Genomic DNA, 23,810 nt, shown 5'->3' with positions numbered 1-23,810 from the left:
TATGAAGAAAGCTTAATCTGAATCTTCATCTTTTAAACTTAATCTTAATCTTTTAAAATGTACGAGACTGCCCAAGTTCCACAACTCTACTAAACGACCTCTAAACGGGTTCTAAACGGCTCAAGCTGTTAACCTAAAAGGAATCTAAAAAGACTTCGTTTGGCAGACGGCAAACGACGCATTCATTCTAAAAATAGCAAAAAAGCTGGTGGGGCCATCTGTTGGTGGAATAGCCACACAGCGAAGCTTTCTTCGCTTGGAGGGCTTTCTCCTTCCCTCTGTACTAGTGGTGGGTGCTCGGAATCGGACCTACCCGATTCCGATTCCGTGTTCGGAATCAATTACGGAGCCGATTCCGATGCTGGAATCGATTCCGATTCCAGAGTCGATTCCGGAGCCGATTCAAGAACCGATTCCAGATCCGATTCCGGAGTGAACTCCGAAACCGATTCCGGAATCAATTCTGCAGCCGATTCCGGAATCAGTTCCGGAGTCGATTCCGATTCCGAAGCAGATTCCGGAAACTGATTCCGGACCTACTATCCGGAATCGATTCCAAAAAAGTGCGAAGCTAGCCGGAATCGATTCCGACAAAAACTTCATTTTTCCCATCACTACTCTGTACTAGTGATGGGCAAAACGGCCCCGAAGCCGGAGCCGGCTCCGACATTTTTTAGTACGCTATCATACAATGATGTCTCTATTGAACCGTTAGTGCGGAGCCGTTGGTCCGGAGCCGTTGTTTCGTCGCCGGCTCCGGAACGATGGGCCCGATGCCGGCTCCGCAGCCATTGGAACAGAACCGTGAGTGTAGAGCCGTTAGTCCGGAGCCAGCTATGGAGCCGTTGGTGCGGAGCCGTGGGTGCGGAGTCGGCTCCGGAGCCGTCGGAGCAGAGCCGGCTCCGGAGCCGTTGGTGCGGAGCCGGCTCCGGAGTCGTAGGTGCGGAGCCGGCTCCGGAGTCGTAGGTGCGGAGCCGGCTCCGGAACCGTTGGTGCGGAGGCGGCTCCGGAGCCGTCGTAGCGGAGCCGGCTCCGGGAAAAAGTCGGAGCCAGCTCCGGAGCCGTTGGTGCGCTCCGAAACGCCCATCACTACTCTGTACTGTTGTATTGTTTCGCATTGAAGTTATGCATAGCTAGAACTAGAACGGTGATACGATTGTTTAAATACTAAACTCCAATGTAAATCATCAATACTAAAGAATGAGATATAAAACGCCATCTATTGAGCAAACCAGTAAAGCTTTCCTTTTGAGCTTTCCTTTTTTCTATGGATATTTTATTGTCCAGACGTTTAAGCTTAATCTGTGGCGATTGCGAAGTGTGGTATACTGGAGTTTTTTTTAGGTGGAAATTCGTTAACTGGAGTGATTTTCAGTTAAAAAACACATTAAGGTCAAAATATGAAACATCCGGAATCTTACGAAGGGAAATTCATAGCAAATGTGCATTTTTCTCACAAAACTTACTCTCTAACATTAAACTATCAGTTAGCGGTCACCTACTCAAATAACAATTATCATCTGATCTGACTCATAAAAACATATCGTCTTTTATTATTCATACACGAAGTTTAACATATTTTTTTACGTATTGTCCAAAAAATTTGGAATAAAATGTGAAGAGCTCAACATTTTTCTGCAAAAGTCATGCTGGTCCATGAGCAACTCATTAGGATTATACGGTCCATTTTCATGGAGATTCCCAGACTGATTTCGCTTCTGAATCTTTTTGTTTCAATTCAAGAACTGATTCTCATTCCGGAGCTTATTAAAATTGTGGATTCAATTCATTAATGGAGTAAATTGCGATACTCAAGTTGATTCCGATTCCGGAGCCGATTCTGATTCCGGAGCCGATTCCGATTACGCAATTGATTCCGGAGCCAACTCCAGTTCTCCCGCCACTAGTGTAGTGGTGTACTATGGGCTTCACCGACTGATGAGATCCAGAAGACTTCAAGAACGCACGAATTGTGATATATATATCGCACATTGATTCGTCCGGCACCATTAACATGAGTCTGGGACCATCCGAGTGGAGGATGCAAACGCTCAGGGCGTGTGAGCGACGCATCCTCCTCGCTCAAACCATCTTTGGCGGTGTGTTCGAGCATGAAGTTCTTGGACGGTGGCGAAGGCTGGCAGGATACAATGGCTGGGACATTTTATGAACCTGCCAGACTCAAGCCCCACCAAGAAGGTGTTCGTCAACGACCCCCAGTTCGGAATAGAGGACGGAGGAGAGCACAACGAGCTCAATGACTGGATCAGGTGAAGCAAGATCTGTTGGAGATCGGGTGTTTACAGTGGCCGGCAATATAAAGTGGCCACTACTTACAATTTTACATTTTTTCCATTTTTTCCGTGAAAAATGAAGTTATTGTACTGCTTTATTTTTTGAAACATTGTTCGTGATATGCTTAAGAATGTGCAGTACCAAAACATGACAAAAATGAGAAGTTTGCTTCAAGAAAAAATATTTTTTCCAAAATTGATCAAAATCACTGTGCCAAAATAAAGTGCCCACTTTATTCATTTTACAGAAAAAAATTTTCTGAACAAATATAACACCAAACTTTTAATTTATATGCGTTCTTCTTGCATTCCTTACATGTTCGATGATCTTTGGCGTATTTTTTTCTAATTTTTAAAGGTTTATCTAGTTCTGCATCTAGTTTTTGCATCTGGTTCTTCTCAAGCGTTATCCAGAGCTTTAAATTTCAATTTATTTGTTTGTGACACCAGTTTTATCCACCTTAGCACATAGAATCTGCCTCAAATTCTCGATGGAACCAAGATTTAGACTTCATGGAGGACATGCAAGGTGTTTCATACGATACTAATAGAGAAATGTTTTTGTATTGATTGTGTGTGTTGAGATGTTAGCCTGTAGGAACATGTTTTTAGCTTTCAAACCCCATTTTTTTAAAAGAAATATCCCAAAGTATTGATGAAGAATGTTAAAAAAGGTATCAGCCATAGTTGTACTTTCGATTCACACCAGTTTTTACGCTACTCCTGAAGATAAACACCCCCTAGCTATCACATTGCAATTTTCGTAATTTACTGCCCGTTAGATGTGGCGTCCTTCAACTTCCTCGCTCGAGCTACAGCAATCTAACAAAGCCAATTGGCTTCAATATGATCAAGAACATGCAGATATATCGTTAGATTGTTGAAAAACTGATATTTGGACAGATGAGTCCAAATTAGAACTGATGTTCAAAAATATCTAGACGCGATACAACAAACCAATATGTATGAAGAGTGCAATGTGATGACCAGAGAGGGGTTTTCTATGCGAGGAGTGGAGAGCATGGTATGAATCGACGGCATAATGAAAGCTTATACCTGTATAAGCATCCTGTGTGAATTTATCTGTTTTCTGTGAAAATTACGGAGTTAGTAAATAAATTTATGTTACAACAGGAAGACGACTCAAGTTAAAACAAAGATTTTTTTAATTTTTTTTCAATCAAATCGAATAAAACTTCTTTAATGACTCCCACTTAGTCTTAACTTTAATCCTATCGAGATTTCGTGTGCAAATTTTGATTCAAATGTGGTGAGAATGACGTGATTAGGAAAACCAAATATGTTAAAGCTCTGAAATACTCTTAGGAAGAACAAATGCCAAATATGTGCAAATAAAACAAAATAAATTATGTCAAAGATCCTCGAACATGTAAAGAATGCGAGAGAAACGCATATAAATTATAAGTTTGATGTTATATTTGTTCAGAAAATTTTTTTCTGTAAAATGAATAAAGTGGGCACTTTATTTTGGCACAGTTATTTTGATCAATTTTGGAAAAACATATTTTTTCTTGAGCAAACTTCTCATTTTTGTCATGCTATGGTACTGCGCATTCTTAAGCATATCACGAACAATGTTTCAAAAAATAAAGCAGTACAATAATTTCATTTTTCACGGAAAAAATGGAACAAATGTAAAATTGTAAGTAGTGGCCACTTTATATTGCCAGCCACTGTAGATGGATGGGAGGTTGCAGCCAAGGACCGAGCATCCTGGAGAATGATTTTTGCCCGGCCCTGCCACGTCGACGTGCTTTATTCGATACGATCCTTCGAAGTAGCACTTCTACCTTTCGATCACCTCCCGCTCGTTTGTCAGAAGATTTACTTCCGCATCCCGGCACATTGCGGTTTTAGAAGCAAGCTCGCTCCGTGACTCCTTCAATTTTCTGTAAAATAAATAACTGGTTGTATTCCTACACAAAAACGTTCCAAGTTAACGAAGGTACGTTAACGAAGACCTGTTTAGTTAGGATTCGATTACCTAGTTTTATTTTGATAAGGTCAGTGATGCTATATGCAACATTTTCATAGTTATTTGGAGGTATTCAAGCCACACTATAAAATTTTGCAACAGTTTTTACATGTACGTGTTTGTGCTCAATAGTTGTTAACGTCAGAATTACAGTGTTGCAAAAAAAAAAAATCACATCCACTTGGAAAGTCCAACATGGTTCGTGAAGAGAAAAATCAAAACTTCTTTATAATTTAGACTCCTGGGCAAAAGTGTAATATTACCAAAGCATTATTCAATGTCTCCAACATATATAAATACTATTTTGCTGATAATTTTTCAGTCAATTTGAAGTAATGTCAAATCATTGGCAGGTGAAGGCACAAAACACTTTCAATGCGGGCTTATTGTTTAGTTGGGTTTTCATAACCAATGAAATAAAATAAAAATACAGCAGTATCAGAATATCCAGTTGCCAAATAAATAAATAAATAATATACCATAATAAACTAATTTCGCCGACTATCTGGGGTTCAGTAAAGAACTGACCAACTGTCGTTACAGACGGGAGTTAAAATGGTACAGTTAAATACAGCATAGTACCAGCTGTTCTGAATTTTGGTTCAAAGTAAAAGATTTGGCAATAATTTCTTTAAAAAATAAAAACAACCGAGAGATCTACCAAAAGGCTTTTACAAATTACATACTACTGGAGAAAAAAGCTGGATATAACGATGTATCGGTTGTGCGGAATCTAATGAAAGGCTTCCAAGGATAAGTCGTTGCATTCATCTTTACATCTACATTTTTTTTATTATTATTATTTTTTTCAACAAAATGTCAATGAAAATAAAATAAACGACCTTTCGTTTGATGCCAACATCATTCTTCTTCTACTAAGTGATTATATTCTAAAGGAACAAGTATTTATTAATCATTCTTAATATTTTAACTAGTGTTTGAATTTTTTTTGTAAATAAATTTTTTTAGCTAAAAGAAAGAAATAATAAAGTTGTAACACAAAACAGTTATAAAAAAACAACAAAAATGGTGAAAATTGTACATACAATTTTATGCTGTCCTTTTTCAAGTCTTATGTTTGAGTGGTTTTGAGTAGCGATGGGAAAAATTAAAATTTGGTCGGTATCGAATCCGGATAGCTCCGAAGTTTTCTGGAATCGATTCCGGATAGTAGGTTCGGAATCAGTTTCCGGAATTGGTTCCGGAATCGGATTCGGCTTCGGAATCGGCTCCGGAATTGGATTTAGCTTCGGAATCAGAATCAGTTCCGGAATCAAAATCGGCGATCCTGGAATCGGATCCGGAACCAACTCCGGAATCGGCTCCTATTTCGTTGCTGTTGATCCTATTTCGATATTCGGACAAATAGATGAAAGTTCGGGAAAATCCGTAATAGATTTATAATAGAAAATCTATGAGATCATATGTGATGAAGACAATTTTGGATTATCGCCTACCGACCAATGATCAATTACTTTATTACTTAACTCAAATACACATAATAAGTGAATCGTATTTGATATCGTAAAATTTCAAAGTAAATTGAAAAAGTGACTAATAAATTCAACAAAAAACGGATACAACAGATATCAGGTATTCATCATATCCTTTTTTTAAAGTTGAAATTGCGTAAAATGCGCCTGGGTAATTAGAGGCCAAATATAAAATTGTTTGTTATAAGTTGTTAAAACCTTAAAATTGAAAAATTGTTAAAAATTGAACAACATGGACAGAGTAAAATTTAAGTATGATACGTTATTCATTATAAACACAAAAGTAGTACTTAAAACGTGTTGCAATGAGAAAACACACTTAAACAAATAGAGGAACAACTTCTATTCCGATGATTGAGAATGATACAATTTCTGTTAAAACATATTCACTTCGTATCTTATTTTTTATATCCCTCTGTCTCTCTCTTTCTCTCTCTGTCTCTCTCTTAGTCTCTCTCTCTCTCTCTCTCTCTCTCTCTCTCTATCTCTCTCTCTCTCTCTCTCTCTCTCTCTCTCTCTCTCTCTCTCTCTCTCTCTCTCTCTCTCTATCTCTCTTATTTCTTATAATCTTTTTGTTGGATAGATTTTGTGTTGTCTTTGACATGTAGAATCTAGATCATGCAATTATACCAAGCTAGGCAAGATAAACTGTTACCGTTACACTTATTAGTAGTGTACACAAGGAGTCCCAGAAGCTTGGCAGGGCATAACTAAACTCATCTGTAACGGTGTTTACAAGCGATCTGTCCGCATGAACCACAGCCTAGAACCGGTTGCTCATATACTGACCCATTACGCTCAACAGACCCCAATGCTCGGCTCAATAGAGGGGATATGGAGTGGCTTGGTTAGCTCGGTCTAATCATCAGCTGGCCACTTCGCTTTACAGTTTTTACTGAGGCGAGACGAGTTTTACTGTACAGTGCGGCGGATGTTGAACGAATTTGCATTGCGAACAGGAAAAGGCTCACCAACAGTTTTTCGCGCGAAAGGAGAGTGAGGCGAAACATAAGGAAACTACGGTACGATCGTTGAGGAACAGATTGCGTAAGCCGATCGTGTGGCTAGAGGAGGAAAGCTATGGAAGGATGAAACGGTGTGATGGTGCTACATCGCGGAAGTAGCAGATTGAGATTGAATTGAACGTACACCCAAGCCAGCAAATGCGTTAAACTAGTTTGAAGAAATACCGGACACATTTGCAATGAACGACTTTAATCGGATATCACCATTTGATAAGGGGAATAGTCTCCCAATTATAACTCGTTTATACCGATATTTTATTGCATACGTCATTCATAGTCAAACTCCAATCCACTGCCTTCAAAATGGTCCCTTATCCAGCCGTCGAATCGTGCAGACAATGCCGAGTCCATGTGATTTTTCCAATCGCCAATCTCGCCTTTGCGAATGAACTTCACTCCTGCATCATTCTGGATGATCGGTGAATCTTTCATCAGTGGCTCCAGATTAACGGCGGGGTTGCGCTGCATCCGTTCAAACTGCAGGTGATCACACATTGTTTGCACCTCCTCGTCGGTCAAGGCACGGCCAAATTCCAGAAATTCAGCACACTGTCTTATCACGGTCGGCAAGTTGCGCTTCATATCCTCGTACTTCAAGAACAGAATATTGCCCTGGTTGCGTCGCTTCCAGAAAGCCAGTGCATGGGCCCACATTGGCCCGATTGGTGCCTGGTCCGCCAGAAAGATGTCGCAGCACTCTTCGAACGTACCTTCAGACCGATGGATTAGCTGGCAGTAATAGTAATACGACACGCAAAGATCTTTGGGATTTCGAACCACATAGATGATCTTTGGGCGCACGTTGTCCATCTCGCGTGGATGAAGCTGCCAGGGTAGATGCGATTTGATGAACCGCCGTCCGGCCATCTGCTGAACACACTGCACTGAATCAATTTTTTCATGACGGCTAGTCGGAAATAAGCAAGTCAATAACTCCGCATTAATATATGTTTCACCCGTTTTTGTCTATCTTATCCATATCCATAACTTACGTCACGGTGTCTTCCACACTGCGATCGTCGGAAAAGATGGCCGAAAGCTCGAGCAAGGGTGTGCGGACTTGTTGTAATTGATTGCGGGCTGCCTCATAGTCGAGATTGTTACCCAGAAGCCAAACCATCTCTTGAGCCCAGGTCGATCCAGCCCTTGGGAAAGACATTAGCCACACATCGTTTGAACGGATCGGCAAATCACGGATCGAATCGCCTATATCGGCGAATGCTTTCGGCATAACCACTCGACCCGGATTAACCTCGATGAAGTGATCCCGACGGCCAAAGAACGCTTCCAACCGTTCTCTAAACTCATCGCCGAGCGGATTGTACTCGAAGTTCATTCTGACACTAAACTTTTCGGACTTTATTAGGGTGCGAATAAGACTTGCGAGGACTAGATCCTGCGATCGAACACCACTAGCAATACTAGCAATCACTTTCACCGTCCATGCACCGGCTAAAACTGTGGCCGGAAATCGGGTGTGCAGTGGTATTTATAAAATGAACACCGAGCAAACCCCTTCTCTTACTCTTGTGCTCTGGACGCAGGATTGTTGCACTGGCCCCGGTTGTCTTTGGCATAAGCGCAGTTTGCAATTCCTAGGAAGAAAGCAGTCAGCTTTTCAGCAACCGTTTGTCAAGTCGGTTGCATCGGGTTGCATATGTTCGGGGAGGGGAGGTATACCCTCGTACCGTGCAGGTTGGCGAATTTCCGCGTTTTGTCTGCATGATGCAGGATTTGTGTTTGTGAAAGCAGCTGTTTTTTGTACTAGGTAATTCTGAACCGATAGAGCGAACACGCTTAACAGTTGAACGTGGTTGTAATGCCGGGGCTGCTTCCCATCCAACATCACCTTGGTCAAACTCGATGCTTCAATCGTAAACAAGCAGTTTAGGTTACAGATTAAGGGAGCTTTTGCATTAGTAGGCTCTCACGTTGATCCCGAGAGTGAGGTTGTAACAGGAAAGAGGAAGACGAAAGTATGTGGTTATCTAATAAAGTCATAAAAAGTAGTTACATCTGTGCCCGATGGTTAAGCGAACTGAGGTGGTAAACGATATGCGTAAGTAAGATACTTTGTACACGTTTTGAATAATAATAAAAAGTACCGGTAAAATGGTATTGTATGGCATATAAAAATCTGGAATATTTAATGTTTTAAGTTATAAACAAGCGGTAAAAAAGTTAGTGTATTTTTGCAAGATATTATTGTTCGAAATTGAAGGTAGTCTTTCTAAATCCATGTGGTGGATTCAAACGCCGAACGATGGTCGTACCTTTGATGGCAGTTCATAAACATTATTAAATTAGCGCCTAAGGTTTACTCTTACGCTCCACGATCTTTCTTCGCATTTGTTGGCGGCCTATGGAAACGCGATACCTGACACAATACGCTTCAGCGTAACTTTAGCATTCCTTTCTCTGACCTTTCCCTCCTTGAGAACGGTTACTATACACCTTCGATGCTTCCGGCCGGCTTCAGATTATCTTTTTAAAAGTTATCCTCTTGATTTGATGCCTCTTGGCTTTTGGCCTCTGGTTGGACGATGGCCTATTTTGGGTTGCCGGTTTAGGTTTGGGCGAGTTTGACCCACTTTTTACGGGCCTGAAGATCAATGCTGAGCTTCTCTCTCTCCCGGCGCAGCCAACACGAGCGGCTGTTCGTTGCCTTGACCGCGAGGTACGATCATTTGTTGCTGACGTTAGCAACGGATGGGTGAAGAGTGAGAGGAAAAACAAACATTCAATGGTGCTCTCGCTTCATCGATCGAAAGAACATTCTTTCATCGTATATTGTGTATGAGGTTAACGACATTTACGGAAGCCCCCCTCCCTCTCTCACTCTCTCAATGTCCTTTCTCCTTTTGTTTCTGTTAACATCAAACTGGTAGAAATATTTCGTTACAATCTCGGCTCTGTGTATTCCGTGGGCTGTTAAATGAAATCATTCTTCGCCAACGGGATATACCTAAAGGCCGCTCATATTGACCCATTTGCGGATTCTGCCATCTTTCTGCGCGCTGTATTACCTTCCCGTAACGCGACTCCTACCCGTTACGAACTTGTCTCTACAGATGATCGGTTCTCCTCCTCACATGTGATGCTCATGAATAATGTAGCACGCTTTAGCTGTTACATTCGCAGACTGGGGGACTGACCCAGAGCCCATACCGTCACCAAACTTGCCTCATCTTTTGGACGGTGAAAGTTTGGGTGCTTTTGTTTTCCTGAACATTTGCATAGAACGCATCCAGAGGAGTTCCAGTGGAATGTGTAAAGTTTGATTTTTAAACATTACAGGCACCACACATTACAGTAGCCGCCTCTTTGGTGCTCAAGAGCAGATTTTACGTGCTACAAAAAAGCATTGGATTATGGAATACGATGAAGGCCTAAGATGCTTGGTAAGCGAACGTTGCCCTACATAGCAAGTTAGCGGATATTTGCTGCTTGTTCGGTCTACTGGTCAATTACGTTTTTCAGTGGCACGGCAAGGCACGCACAGTTCTTGCCAGCGACTGCTTGCCCTTGGCTGGAACTGATTGGACTTCTATACCCCGGGAAGGGAGTATACATGGTACGTCTAATGGGGGTATGGAACACCTACCAGAAACAGGAACGCCTAAGAATTACTGTTATAAAAACATGCTTCTCCAGGTTTCGCTACCCGTCCTTCCCGTCGGCCCGTCGCCAGAATCCGCAGCGTAACGAATGGTCCCCGATTCACGCGCTACATACGATCACGCTCCTAGGTACGTTGCTGGCTCGCTGACTTCTTCGCTGGCTGCTGCACACACATACAACCTGTTCTAGTGCTTCGCTCCGTTTCGTTTCGATGCCCATCGTGCCGTGCTTTCTCATGTGTAGGTTGCCTTTTTACGTTATTTCTTTCCTTTCCATCTTTAAGCGTTTCCTTACGTCCCATCTTCTTAAGCACCTTTACCTTTTCTCCTTCGCGATCGCAACTCGACAATTACGTTTGCTTTTTTGCCTTTGTCCACCATAGCTGTCTCGTTTGCTCGTGCCCTGGTAGCTGCTGGAGAAAGGGGTTGCCGAGCTGCTGTTGCTTCATGACTGCGGACGATCTTCACGAGGTACGTGGATATTCTTTACTCCATTCAGTTTTGTGTCGGATTTCGAGCCGAGCGCTTGTGCGTCATACCAAAGAACTCGCGCATGAAGAATATTTCTACACCGTCTTGAAAGAGGCATCTGGGCAAACAGTGAGCACAGTTGGAAAGCGCGAGAGAGAGAGAGAGAGATAGAGTGAAAAAAAAAAACAAATCTTCACTACTCGGGGTGTGCCACAAGGTGAAGAATGTTTTAAAATCTTGCCAATAAAGTTGGGTTTCTGTAGTGAAGTGCAACAGTACTTAGCATAGCGATACAGTGAACCGGAAAGAAGATGTACTTCAAGGGTAAATACCTATGCATTGTGTCGTTGGTGATCTTCTCGATCAGTGGCAGTGCGTATACCACGCAGCGTACGAACGATGCCGTGACTGACGAAGGCAGCCCATTCTTGGATATGGCGTCCGAGTTCTTGTCGACGTTGGGAAATCAGCAGGGTGGCGGTGGTGGTGGAGGAGCTGCCGCTGGGCTTTCTGGGATCGCTTCTATGCTGCTGCCATTGATGGCCAACGCAAATAGTGGTGGTGGTGGTGGTGGGAAAGCCGCCGGAAACGATGGCATGGGAGCGATTCTGTCGGGAATCGGTAGTATGCTAGCTGCCGGTGCAAACGGTGGCGGAGCTGGTGGTGGTGGCGGTGGAGGCTTTGATCCTGCACTGATCGGAAACGTGATTCAAATGTTCGCCGGCGCAGTGGGCGGCAATGCTGATGATACTGCCGATGAGCCTGTCCGCCGTCAGCAGCAATCAGGCGGCAAGCGGCAGAAGCGCAAAGCGCCTGCAGAACAGGCCCAGAATCCGCTAGTAGATACAGTACTTACGATGGCTTCGAGCTGGCTAGCCAACTATAATAACGTCGATCAGGATCGCGACTCCTCAAACGGGGGTGGTGCCGATGCGCTGGTTAACTTACTGCCATTGGCGGTGCAAGCCTTCCAATCGTTTTCTGGCCCGGAAATGGAACGTACACAGGCGAAGCATAAAGATCACTCCTGGGTACTGCCACCGTTCCTCGAAAACATGCACATCATGTGGGATCAATTCACGCAATCCGAGCTCGCGGAAGCGCTTTGGATGAAGCTGGGATTGCACACCGTCTTTAAAGGATTCGTCGGACGGGACGGTAAGCTGGATTACGACAAACTGTTTCAATCGCTGCAAAACCAGTCATTCCGACGGCGCTGGATCAAGGCGGCCACCATTTATCTAGCCGAGTGGGTGAACTACATCGCCAACCCGGAGGTCTACCAGCGGTGAGTAATCGTGAGCAGTGACACATTAAAGTTTCCCTTCGCCAAAATACCGTTATTGAACCGATGGAGATGACGTGGTGAATTCGTTACGCCTCAAAGTCAAGCTTCACACGGAAGTAGGTCAACGACGCGAAACGTGCTATAACGTGCCATTCTTTCCCTTCTGCGGTTTCGTTTTTACAGATACGTGGCCACTGGTCAAATGATGGCAAATGGGTTCCTTCAGTCGCAGGGCTATCCGAAACAAACGTTCCTAGATATTAACCGACCGAGTGAAACGATCTCGAACTTAATCGATCACGTTGCCAAGCGCCATCTGGCGGTTAAGATTGCTTCCATCCAGTACGTTAAACCAGCCGTGAACTATGTAAAGGATTTGCTGAAGCTGGGTAAAGCTAAACAGTTCCTAACACAGTACAACGTAACCGAGATGACGGATAAGCTGACCGATACGCTCAATCTTGAGGTGAGTTTAGCGGTTAGAACAGAAGAGCGTTCAAAGATTAATTAATTGGTTTCTTTCATGCCCAACAGGTTATTGAGCCAGTGCTGAAGGTGCATCGTGCCTATCGACAGGCGATCGTGACGCCTCACTGCGACAAGTACATTCTGTGCGAGATCAACTCACACGATCCGAACGAAAAGCTGGGACTCGGCGGATTCAAGCATGGTGTGACTAAGTTTGGCAGCATGGCAGCCTCATGGTTTATTTCGCAGGAAACACGTACACCCTTCTGGACGCTGTTTGCCATTATTAACGATCCACATAACTGCGATGTAAAGCATCCGGTAGATTGTGCGGAATATCATGAGAGTGAAAACCGTGTCACGACTGAGTATCCGCACAGCGAGCTGTAGAAGGCCTTAGGCGGCCGGTAGTAGATGAAGACGCTGAGGGAAACGAGCGGTGCTCGGTTCTGTTGTTACTTTCGTGATGTCAATTGCAGCACATGTTGTAATATTTCCATTGCTGGATAAAACGCTGCATTGTTGTGATTGGCAAAATGAAAACCCCGAAAAAAACACGCACAAACACGTGATTGTTGACTTAAAATCTCACAAAAATCCTAGTGATCTTAATCTACTATGGAATAGGCGCCAAAGCGTTTGCCAGAGCAGAGCCTCTGTCGTCAGGATTTGAATTTACATTCGAATAGAACCAAGCGTGTGCATGCATCGAAAAGAGCAATTGATCGTGCGTATGGATAGAATTAAGTCAGGGAAGTTATGCGTTCTTTTAACAAAGGGAGAGAGCAAAATATTACATTTTAAAGACCGGCACAAAATACAAGCTTAAGCCGTATTGGCATTACCCGTTCGGTCAACCTAACGGTGAAGCGTTAAGTGCACAATGCCGCGTTGTACGTGATCGAGATTGATGAGTGTCTAACAGTTGTTGGTCGGCATGGATTCTTGATTTGCGTGAGCCTATTTGCTTCAAAATTTTCAAACGTTTTCGGCGATTAAGTTAGTATTTTAATGCACCCTCACTTTCAGATCGATTTGATTTTCCGCATTTAAGAAGCAGAAGTGCAAAAAGTAGTTTTTAAGCTAGAGTAATTCAATGGTTTGATACGTGCTGAGATGTATGCAACATAGATCGAACTATTTCGGTCCTATAATAATATACTTATGGAAAACGGTTTTCCCAGTATATGATCGAACTTTTCGATCGATATGATCGATAAATGGTACATTTGAATGTAGATTTCTAATCCTGTAGACAGTTGCGAGGTCAGGAAGCATTGGCGACTTATCGAACGATCGGTCACAACCAAAAAAGAAAAACAAAACATAAATAAACTCGAAATGGAAAACATTATCAATAATGTGTTTGGTGGTAATTGTACCCATCATTGTACATAAGAAAGAAGTGATATATAATAAGGTTTGAACAGACTTTCGCAGTTTTCTAGTTATATGCTTTTTTATTGCACTTGGGATCTAAAGCGAATCGTAAGTGGACGGAAAATGGTATCAGTGCTGTTAGTTGATTTAAATAAGGCGTTTTATCATGAGGATTACTTTTTTATGCTCTTGCAAACCCAATCCATTCCCTCCTAAGTAAGAGCAAATGCAGCATGCAAAAGAGGGGAAATAAATCCATCAATTAGTTTCTTGTATAATTTGGGACGAAAATACCATAAGGGAGGTAAGGGTGGGCTGTGTTACAACATTAGTGTAATCAAAACATACTATTTACCTTTACTCCTGGGCCTTGCAGAGCTGAACATCCCTGTATTTGCCAGGTACGATCCATCAGTTTTACCAGCTTTAAGCATTCTGCAATCTCGGAAGCCTTTAGGGCACCAACAACGTCCTGCTTGTTGGCAAACACTAGCAACGGGACTGATTTGAGTTTGTCATCCAAGAGCAATTCGGTAAGCTCGTCGCCGGTTTCTTCCAACCTTTTCTTGTCGCTTGAGTCAATGACATAAATTAGCACGTCGGTGTTTTCGAAGTAGTTTTTCCAATAAGGGCGTATTTTGCTCTGCCCGCCAATATCCCAGACGTTCAGCTTGAAGCCGTCCGACACAACGGATTTGATGTTGAATCCTGCTGTCGGAGTCACTTGTGTGACTTCCTCGGATGCGAGCTGTTTCAGTAGTGTCGTCTTGCCGGCATTGTCCAGTCCGAGCAATAGTATGCGTAGCTCTTTTTCCGGCGCGGACCGCAACTTGCGCAAAAGAGAGAGAAGACCCTTTTGGAAGAAGAGTAAACGAGCTGTTATAACCACAACAAAATCATAGACTGAGATATTCTTCAAATTTATCTTGTGAACGAAAAGGCAAAGATCGTACGTGCATGAAATTGAACTATAATAAACATTACCATTATTACAACGAATTTCAACATATTATAACATTCAAACATAACCTATCAAACTTATTTGTACACCTAAACCGTACTATCTGTCAAAACAAACTCGGTTTCCCGGGAAACGCACACCAAACAATATCGCTCGCGTTTATCAATCGAGAAAAAATAAGAATTTCAGCGATAAAAGGAGGGTAAACGAGCTGAACTTGATAACGGAAGTTCTCTTACCATTGAGGATACAACAGTAGTTACGTTGCGATCGAGAAAGTGTGTTTTAGTTTTTCAAAATTGTAAATTTTGGAAGGAGCAATAAACAGGTCGAGTAGCGAACAGTCACAACACAACACAACACAACACCAGACCAACTGTCATAAAAGCCTTTGGCACAGACAGTTTCAAATCTCGACAACCAGGTGGCGCTGTATTGCAGGGTTGGTAAACCTTAAAATGGGAGAGCGTACCTGGAAATGTTTTAAATGATTTTAGCTTTTTTTTGTAATACTGTTTTAGCAAAATGAGTCTAATTTTATGGATAAAGGGTCTGCATCCAATGGAAGCAACATCACATAGTACTTGGCAAGGTAAGAATAATGTAAAAGATCAGATATAAAACGAGTTTTTATACATTTACAGCAGTGATACCGGGTCGGAGTCATCCGTAAGAAACCCGGAGTCGTTCGGGTCGGCCCGTAAGGTGCAAAAAAGCATGAGCGATTCCAAAGTAGGTTCAACATTCCGATGACTCGCTGCTCCCACGGGTCGGAGTCGCTTATGTTTTCTTGAACTTACTGATCGTTCGGGTCGACCCGAACTTGCTGCACCCACGGGTCGGAAACGATTCCGACTCCGGATCGGGTAGTGCAATGAATCGTATGTCGCACAATTAATTTACAGCTTGTATGCATATTTCTTGTATGATTCACAGCGATAAATCTAAACCAGATGATGCATTTATCCAAAGGATTATCCGCCATGCAAATACGTTTCGGTTCCTTATACAGCTTTATCAGCCATGAGAAAACCCTGTACATATTCTGTATCTTCACGGAGCAACGTAAAACAATTACGTTCGAGGCGGACATTGTATCACTAGCGATAAATAGCAAACACTGTTTAGTTTTGTTGGCAAATGGACAGTTGCAGAAGTATGATCCTTTGGAAGAACGATTGAGTTGTCTTAATTTCCTCGGTATCGAACTCGACAGCATCAAGGCTACGAAAGGATCGATCACTCATCTCGCTTGTGGAGAATGCATAACGGTAGCATGTACGTCGACTAATGCCATCTATAACATTCCAAACCTTACGACAACACTGCCTAAACACGTGCGCATTAGAAAGGTGGTAGCTGGTTTTGAACACTGCTTAATGCTCACCACTAATGGAGATGTTTACAGCTGGGGTGGTGGATTGTAAGGATAATTCAACGTTGACGACGATAATTTACTTTGTATTTACGTCATATTGTACGTGTTTATTAATTTTTCGCAGACGAGGACAACTAGGAAACGGAGAAATTGTTGCCGTTAACGATCGCCCATGTGTCGTGAATGGATTGGCCGGAGTGAAAGTAATCGACATTGCAGCCGATGGATGGCACTCTGCAGCGGTATCTGCGTTCGGTGATCTATACACGTGGGGTTGGAACAATCAAGGTCAGCTAGGCTTACAGGATCCGCAGCATAGGGAGCGTGTCGTTTCCCTACCGCAGCTTGTATCCTTTTCTGGCGAGGAAGACTTAATGGTGGAAAAAGTCCACTGCGGCATTGGGCATACGGTTGTAGAAGTAGTTGGCGTGGACCGGAAGAAACAGGTGTGGTGTGCAGGATGGAATTTAGAAACCCGTTTCACCTATTCTCAAGCTTCACTGTCAGCAAATTTCGGAGGTTTCCGTAAACTGGACGGCCCCGTCCAAGGAGAAGCCGAACAACTAGAAGTAGGGGCAGGATCATACCAGGTATACTTCCTGCAGCGAGACCAAAACTGAATAAAGACGCCCGAAATGCAAAAAGTTACAACATCCTTGACCTGGTTTCAAGCGTTGCTATTTATACGTGCACACGGAAAGACCGAAAATAACGAAAGCGTCTGTAAAGGCGAGGTCCATACTTCATAAGGCTGCAGTATTTTGAGGAAACAAGTTTCACTGGTTTCAAGTGCGCGAGATCATGCCATTGTGCAAGGAAGACAGCAAAGAGAATCGCGAAAAAAGAATGAAAAAAAAAACGAACGCACGCAGCACGCATAATTGCGCCGGCATTGAACCAAAATGCGGACCGTGTAAACGTTGTGGTTGCACAGCATTTCTGGATGACCGACACGGAGCACATCCCGAGGCTCGGTGGGCGCTGTCTGTCCGTGTAGTGGGGGAACGGGGGAGGGGAGGGGGAGAAAACTCTTGAAGGAAGCGACAGCAGGCAGGATGGCCGCATTATGTTCAAGGTTTCAGTTGGCCAAAAAATTTAAAAGAAATGAGGTCACTCCGCCCGTCTCAAGTCGGGACAGCCACATCCTTGCCGCGCAGCATCCTTGCAATGCGAGCATTGCATTGCCTGCAGCCATGGCCCAACCGCTAAAGTCATGTCGTTTGCGCTGTGCTCGAGCTCGAGCAGCAGCAGTTTTATGGTCGGTAAAACGGAATGTTTTTATTACTGCTCTTTGCGCTTTGCGCTTGCAATTGCAACGCTTTCGCCGAAATGCACTGCACATGGTAAACAAAGGGCACATGCGAACAAGAAGCGATTGAAAACGAAAAGCAGAGCCGCAATAAAACAAGAAAGAAAACGGAAAGAAAAGAAAAGATCAACGACGATCGCTGAAGAGTGAACAGCAAAGAACGCCACAAGGAGGGCAAACTAAAAAATAAACTCGAAAGACGAGCGCGCTGCATTTTAAGCCAGACAGACCGGGTCGAACCCTCGAAAAATTGAGAGTGAAAATAAGATCAAGGCCAGCCAGTTCCTTCCTGCCCGCGTGCCGCACAATAACTGGGGTTTTGTGCATGCGCACAAATGCAACGCTTGCGAGGTAATGCATTTTTCGTTGCATCGAAAGATGTGGTAATTGTGTGCGCAGCAATCGACAAGGATGAGGACGAAGACGGATGACGTCGATGCGATGACGAACACGGCAACGACGACGCCTGTAATGAAGACACCGGTGCTGCGGATGAGTGCCTTTGTCCAAAAATGAGTTAAATTATGAGTCCCACCGTTTGGCGGGAGGCGCAGGGCGAAGACAAGGAAACGGTCGAGTCCCCACGTTGCGCCAATCGGTCGTCATCCACGATCCCAAACCGGTTCATCCTCCGGTGCCGGGTCGGGTTGGTGGTGACGCTGTTGCGCTGGTTGCAATTGCCGGTTTTCGGGAGGTGGATGTGGCCTCGATCTTTTGCAAAAACTGGGTGCAATAAGTGATCTCTTCCTCCCAGGCTGGGTAATGCATGGGGAGCCGGGCATGATCATTAAATTGTTACGGCCCCGTGAGCAGTTTCACTTTTTTTCACTTCCCATTTCGGGGACAGCAGGGACGTCCATGTATGTTTGGATGGCTGGTGTGTGTGTATTTTTTTGTTTTTGGTTAATATTTTTTGGTGTGTGCGCATGGTATTGTGTGAGGAAATGCAGTTTATTTTTGGCCATTCGGAAGGGGATGGGTGAGAAGGGGTTTGCGGAGCGATTACGGCTCTGCGATCGGTTACCAGATCGTACGTATTTGGTGCAGAACAAATTGAGGGATTTTGGAGTTTTTTTTTGCTGCTGCTGTTGTCTGGCTATCGTTGTTCTGAAGAACCGTTGGTTTTTGTTCTGACTGCTTCCTGGACTGTACGATGGCGAGAGTACGTAATGGTGAAAGTAAGCTTACAGTTTTTACCTGCTGGACGAGGAGGGAGGACGACAACTTTTGCGACTAACTGTTTGAAAGGCAATGCTGAAATACAATTTTGGTTAGGTATCGTTTGCATATGTTATTAATATCGCCATGTGTATATATTTAATAGAAAAAACCAGATACAATGCTTTCATGAGTAGTTAGGAACAAAGAGTGCAGAAAGAAGTGAGCCAGCAGGTGCAAAAGAAAGTAGCAAAATGCTGCAACACACGTAGGATCTTAAGTATGATAAACAAACTGTCAATTAAATAGAACAAAACGCTTTATGTTTCCATCATTATGGTCCACATCTTTGTCTGGATTCAAATGGAGAAAAATCGATAGAATAAGATTAACTACGCACATGTTCATTGTACAACAATCGTACCTGGTTTGCAGCTGAGGATCTCCTCTTCGACTTCGAGTTGTATTCAGAGCAGTCAGTCCTGCGGAGTGAATGATGAGACGGTAAGGATGATATGTGATCCACCTTCAACGTTGTTTTCCTTCAACCTGATTTCCTTCTTACTGACGCTTTTATTGTATTTTATTTCATTTTATCACACAATATCTCATTCGAAGTCACATCAATATAGTTTTATTTTAAAGCACATTTTAGTAAGAGATTTAATTGATAGTCTAATAACTGCCACATTTGTGCATATGTTTTAATACGTTGTGCAAAAATGGTGCTCAAATTTAACATTTTCCATCTACTAAAACGAATCCTCGAAAACTACCATCTGCAAATGTTACAAAAGCACAGAAAAAAAAAAAAAAAGGAAATATACGATCGCGTGACTGCAATTGCACCAAATGTGCACGAAAAAATAATAATAATTTGAAGCACCTTGCACGGTGACCCCTTGCATTCGAGGACAAAGGAATGGTATTTTTTACCGCTGCGTACCCAAAAACAGATACCCGAAAAACCGTTATGGTCAATTATTTTCTCAAAAAAAGGGAACACCCCAAATTAGGTGAAATGTTCAGCGATACACAAATATGACGTTGGGGGACAAAGAATATTGAGCTGAGTGCTGTTGCAGAGTGTTTGGTGCCTCTTTGTTCATATTTTACTTTATTATAAAAAAATATTATTGCTTTATAATCCTGTAGCCTTCTTGAAATAAGTCATTGAACTTAATTTCCCACTCCCCAATTGTATGCATAATGTCTCAAGCCTATCGTATCCAGTTTGGCGAAACGTTGGAGTTTGAGCATTTCACATCTTTTTGTCGGGCTATAATTGCAGTTTGTCTGTCATCAGTATGACTGACCGGCTTATCGCTAGCGACCGGTTGATGTACGCCCTTGAACAGTGCAAATCTGCAACAACCCATCCCCAGACTGGTCGAAAAGCGGCTCCCCAGCCAGACGTCTGAAGAAGCACTCTCACTGCTCCGTCTATTTTGCGTCCGCAGCAGCAGTGGTGGTGACGCGCGTTATCGCGACCCTCGCACATATCAGCCAAACAAAGTTTCTTCACATGCAAAAAAAAAAAAAAAAAACAAAACACTAAAAGCAAATACGAATTGTGTTCAGATAGCGATGGCGAGACCAGAAGCGCAGAGCCGCGCGGCTTGCGGCATCCCACGATGTACGCGCAACACAAACACACATACACGAAAGAGCGGCCGTCACTAACGCTAACATGTCGCCATCGTTACGATGTCCCGGACCTAGCCTAATCTGTTTTGAAGTGATGCTTTACGGGCAGGCATGGAGGACGCCTTTTGGGTTCAACGAATTAGAAACATTGAACTCGCGACCGACTAACGGGGTGCGGTCACAATACGTTAGGCGAAGTGTGGAAAGTGGCCGCTTGAACAATGGACCAATCGATGGCCAGTGTATCTGTGTTTTGTTTTGGTCTGGTTTTCTAATTTTTGCCATCAACAGACGAAAACCAGGAGCATCAACAAAGCGTACGCGTACAATGCGGATGTTGTTTAATTTTTTACCATCTCCACTCCAGACAAATGTTCAACAGTGTGTCCCGAGCAGGGTGAACTCAAGGCCTTCCCGCCTGTGCTTTTGCCACGTTCTGTCTGGATGTGGCTGGAGATGTGCCACTATCGTGTGCGTTTGTTTACACACGATGATCGTTCCGTCTGAGAGCGTTCGGCGTTTAATGCCCATGTGGTTAGGAATGGGGCGTACGACCCCCGGAAGCGTTGGAATAAAGAGTGCAGAAAACGAGTGTTTACGGATCCGATGGTCGCGCCACGCTCGCTTACAAAATGCTGCTGTTTGGGTGGTTTTGCTTTTGATGCTTCATTTTTTCGGAGGTGCAACCCAACGGTGGCCTCATTAGCAGGCCAGTGGCTGTCCCTCACCGGTAAAAGGGGACAGCGCAAGTTTGCGCAATATTTGACCACTTGACGCGCTGCTCGATGATGATTGTCGTAGGCAGTTGCAGTGAAAACAGACCCTCCCTCAGGGCGGATGGTCTTATCAGCCGGCGGTGTGATAGAGGGTTTCGCAAACTGTGTTTAAAAAAAAGAAAGAGACCAAGCGACACCCCATCATTTCACCATTAGCGCAGTGATAACAGAGGCATGTTGATTTAGGTCAGTTTTGTGTATTTCTGTTACGGGATATATTTTTTGCTGTTCGGCTATTGGGATCGGCGAATGTAGGTCGTTTGAAAATTTGGCACAAATGTACGGTTATCTCGAGCATGTTCTAAGTGGGCGATTAACTCCGGGCAAGATCGAATTAATCCCAATGACCTGTTCAACCACAATGATGCATCCAATGCCACATGATAAATAACATATGATGGCGCTCGGTGGAGCCGTAACAAACAAACGATACAAAACATGTGTAGTATCAAACGTGCTTAGTGAGAAAGTCATGATTTTTTTGTATTGGTTAACTTATCTTCATATAGCTTCGCAAGAACCGTGATCTTGCTAGATCTGCCCTGGCTTGTCATTTACTAATTTGTTAAGGATAGTTAGTCCTGGTTATAGAAATTAGTCAGATAGTTAGTCCTCGTCATGAATTTAAGCTATGAAGGACCATTAAAAATGGGTTTATTAATAATTAAAAAGCATTATTAATCCCTTGTCTCGTATGTTTTCTTGTTCACGCTAACTATGGCTCAAATTAATGTTTGATGATACAACAAAAAGAATATTTATTGGGCTAAGATTTTTTCTTTTCGGTGTAAAAAAAATAACGATCTACTCGATCATGCCGATCATATTTTCAAAACATTGGCTGCTTTCATTGAACCCGTTTGTAGCGGCGGCGTACGCCCGGACACTAATTTTTATTATTTTGTTGTATGTTTTCTTACGTAGGGGAAGGTAGGTAAAGACGGATACCTTAAGGAAAATGTTAAAAATTTAGGAATATATAAATACAACGACAACGAAAATGTGCATTCAAAAATAACTTTTTTTTCGTGCAGTTATGAAATGTTCGAGTAAGACGGATACCTGATATGGGAAAGATGGATACCATGAAGGGTAAGAATGAGACCTGTTAAAAATGTTGGAAATTGAAGTAGTTTATAGAATTTTAACATATTCCATTGATTTTCTCGTCCTGGTACGTACATATACCAATTCTTGGCCAAATGCAACGACGGTTCTTTCAGCCGTTAATTCAGGAATTGTAAGCGCCTCTAATAAGACCTCGAAGAACGCAGAATCTAAAGCATTTATTAAAATATCGGGCACTAACAGCTGAAATTCACCAGCTGATAGAACAACAGTTGAAAACTGCCCTTCAGGAAATTATTCCGCGGAAAGTCCACGATCACAGCATGTTGATAGATGAAGCCACATTTGGCCATTGAAGATTGATTACTTTATATTTGTCATCTCATAGAATTTCTCAACTATTCCTGATTTCATATCAGTTCTTCCTCTTTTTGTTGATTAAACTTATCCAAGTCATGGCAAGATATTGGGTTTCGTGAAGTGCCTCATCAGCGTCGTGTGAGTGATAGCATAATGAATGGCTGCTTTTTTTTTACTGTGCCGTTTCTCGCATATTTCCATGCTTTCTCTAGTTTCTGGATGGTTTACATCTTCTAAATACACTTATTTAAGACGTTTGATGAGAGTTGTACATCTTACTTACTTTCTTACTTACTTATCCAGTGCTATAACCGCTTTGCGGTCTTGGCCTGCCTCAGGAGTGCCCAAAACAGCTCACGGTCTCTTGCCTTGGTCTGTCAATCCGTTATCCCAGCCTTAATGGTGGACTCCTCCACGCGATCTAGTCTCCTCAATGTGGGCTATGCGCGACAGTAAGGTTGCCGTACATCTCGTATAGTAGGTATGTCAAACAGGGCCGCGTCGTTTCTGAATGCGGACCGCGAGAGTATTTTGAGAATTGCTTATAGCAATGCAAACCATAAATCTGTTATTACTATTTGTCAAAGTGTATTAAATTTTAAAGAGAAGAACAATCCTTTTGTTCAGGCTTAGGCACGGAAGCCCTGCCAGTTGATTCGTGTTTAACGAAACACGAAGATCATTCGTTGAGTTCGGAGCGTTCGGGCACGATCGATTAGTTTATAAGTATAAGTGAATTGCGTGAAATAAACTCTCTTCTAATTGTGCAATACAAGGAACAACACCCGGTAATTATAAAACGCTAGAAAAAGTTACACCGAAACGCGAAAGAACATTATCCGAAATCGTAAGATGGAACACCTTTTGTTGGTATATTTTTCGAAACTAACATGAATGTACCCATAACATTTCATAAACTTATTCTACACAAACGTACATATCAATCGAGACCCTTAAGAATCATTGAATCGAATGCAAGCTCAGTCGTATTATGTTTCGATTAAATTCTGAATATTAGCATAATTTTGTGCACACTCGATTTCACATTCTGTATGGAAAAATAGATTTGTGTCAACTGTCTACAAACGAAAAAGGAATGAAAATAACTTGATACACAC

At 42.9% G+C, this 23,810-nt stretch overlaps 4 protein-coding genes across 4 annotated transcripts; 2 read left to right on the top strand and 2 right to left on the bottom strand.

The window, feature by feature from the left end:
• Positions 1-7,039: 7,039 nt before the first annotated feature.
• LOC120950879 (luciferin sulfotransferase) lies at positions 7,040-8,295 on the bottom strand. The gene is made up of 2 exons (XM_040369265.2): positions 7,801-8,295; positions 7,040-7,715 (listed from the first exon to the last, which is right to left on the bottom strand). The coding sequence occupies exons 1-2, from the start codon at positions 8,142-8,144 to the stop codon at positions 7,076-7,078; spliced, it is 984 nt and encodes a 327-aa protein (XP_040225199.2). The 5' UTR covers positions 8,145-8,295; the 3' UTR covers positions 7,040-7,075.
• Positions 8,296-10,869: 2,574 nt separating this feature from the next.
• On the top strand, positions 10,870-14,009 carry LOC120950877 (uncharacterized). The gene is made up of 3 exons (XM_040369261.2): positions 10,870-12,187; positions 12,371-12,653; positions 12,722-14,009. The coding sequence occupies exons 1-3, from the start codon at positions 11,211-11,213 to the stop codon at positions 13,043-13,045; spliced, it is 1,584 nt and encodes a 527-aa protein (XP_040225195.2). The 5' UTR covers positions 10,870-11,210; the 3' UTR covers positions 13,046-14,009.
• LOC120950880 (ADP-ribosylation factor-like protein 3) lies at positions 13,869-15,348 on the bottom strand. Its single transcript, XM_040369266.2, has 3 exons — positions 15,236-15,348; positions 14,391-14,888; positions 13,869-14,247 (listed from the first exon to the last, which is right to left on the bottom strand). Exons 1-3 carry the CDS (start codon positions 15,236-15,238, stop codon positions 14,209-14,211), a joined length of 540 nt encoding a protein of 179 aa, XP_040225200.2. The 5' UTR covers positions 15,239-15,348; the 3' UTR covers positions 13,869-14,208.
• A 9-nt stretch (positions 15,349-15,357) lies between these two features.
• LOC120950878 (E3 ISG15--protein ligase Herc6) lies at positions 15,358-17,025 on the top strand. Its single transcript, XM_049605672.1, has 4 exons — positions 15,358-15,438; positions 15,518-15,588; positions 15,933-16,419; positions 16,499-17,025. The coding sequence occupies exons 2-4, from the start codon at positions 15,522-15,524 to the stop codon at positions 16,992-16,994; spliced, it is 1,050 nt and encodes a 349-aa protein (XP_049461629.1). The 5' UTR covers positions 15,358-15,438; positions 15,518-15,521; the 3' UTR covers positions 16,995-17,025.
• The last annotated feature ends 6,785 nt before the right edge of the window (positions 17,026-23,810 follow it).

This window comes from Anopheles coluzzii, chromosome 2 (assembly GCF_943734685.1).
Source record: "Anopheles coluzzii chromosome 2, AcolN3, whole genome shotgun sequence".
NCBI lineage: Eukaryota > Metazoa > Arthropoda > Insecta > Diptera > Culicidae > Anopheles > Anopheles coluzzii.
This window is presented reverse-complemented; position numbering and strand designations above follow the sequence as displayed.

What these genes read in the sequence shown, in the direction of transcription:
- LOC120950880 (XM_040369266.2), bottom strand. An exon ending in TGCAAGGCCCAGGAGTAAAG is followed by an intron (nt 14,248 to 14,390) that starts GTAAATAGTATG and finishes GCTCTTACTTAG; the next exon opens with GAGGGAATGGATTGGGTTTG.
- LOC120950879 (XM_040369265.2), bottom strand. Translation starts at nt 8,144, where the DNA reads ATGAACTTCGAGTACAATCCGCTCGGCGATGAGTTTAGAGAACGGTTG. An exon ending in AGTGTGGAAGACACCGTGAC is followed by an intron (nt 7,716 to 7,800) that starts GTAAGTTATGGA and finishes ATTTCCGACTAG; the next exon opens with CCGTCATGAAAAAATTGATT.
- LOC120950877 (XM_040369261.2), top strand. Translation starts at nt 11,211, where the DNA reads ATGTACTTCAAGGGTAAATACCTATGCATTGTGTCGTTGGTGATCTTC. An exon ending in AACCCGGAGGTCTACCAGCG is followed by an intron (nt 12,188 to 12,370) that starts GTGAGTAATCGT and finishes TCGTTTTTACAG; the next exon opens with ATACGTGGCCACTGGTCAAA. An exon ending in CCGATACGCTCAATCTTGAG is followed by an intron (nt 12,654 to 12,721) that starts GTGAGTTTAGCG and finishes CATGCCCAACAG; the next exon opens with GTTATTGAGCCAGTGCTGAA.
- LOC120950878 (XM_049605672.1), top strand. Translation starts at nt 15,522, where the DNA reads ATGAGTCTAATTTTATGGATAAAGGGTCTGCATCCAATGGAAGCAACA. An exon ending in ATCACATAGTACTTGGCAAG is followed by an intron (nt 15,589 to 15,932) that starts GTAAGAATAATG and finishes TATGATTCACAG; the next exon opens with CGATAAATCTAAACCAGATG. An exon ending in TACAGCTGGGGTGGTGGATT is followed by an intron (nt 16,420 to 16,498) that starts GTAAGGATAATT and finishes AATTTTTCGCAG; the next exon opens with ACGAGGACAACTAGGAAACG.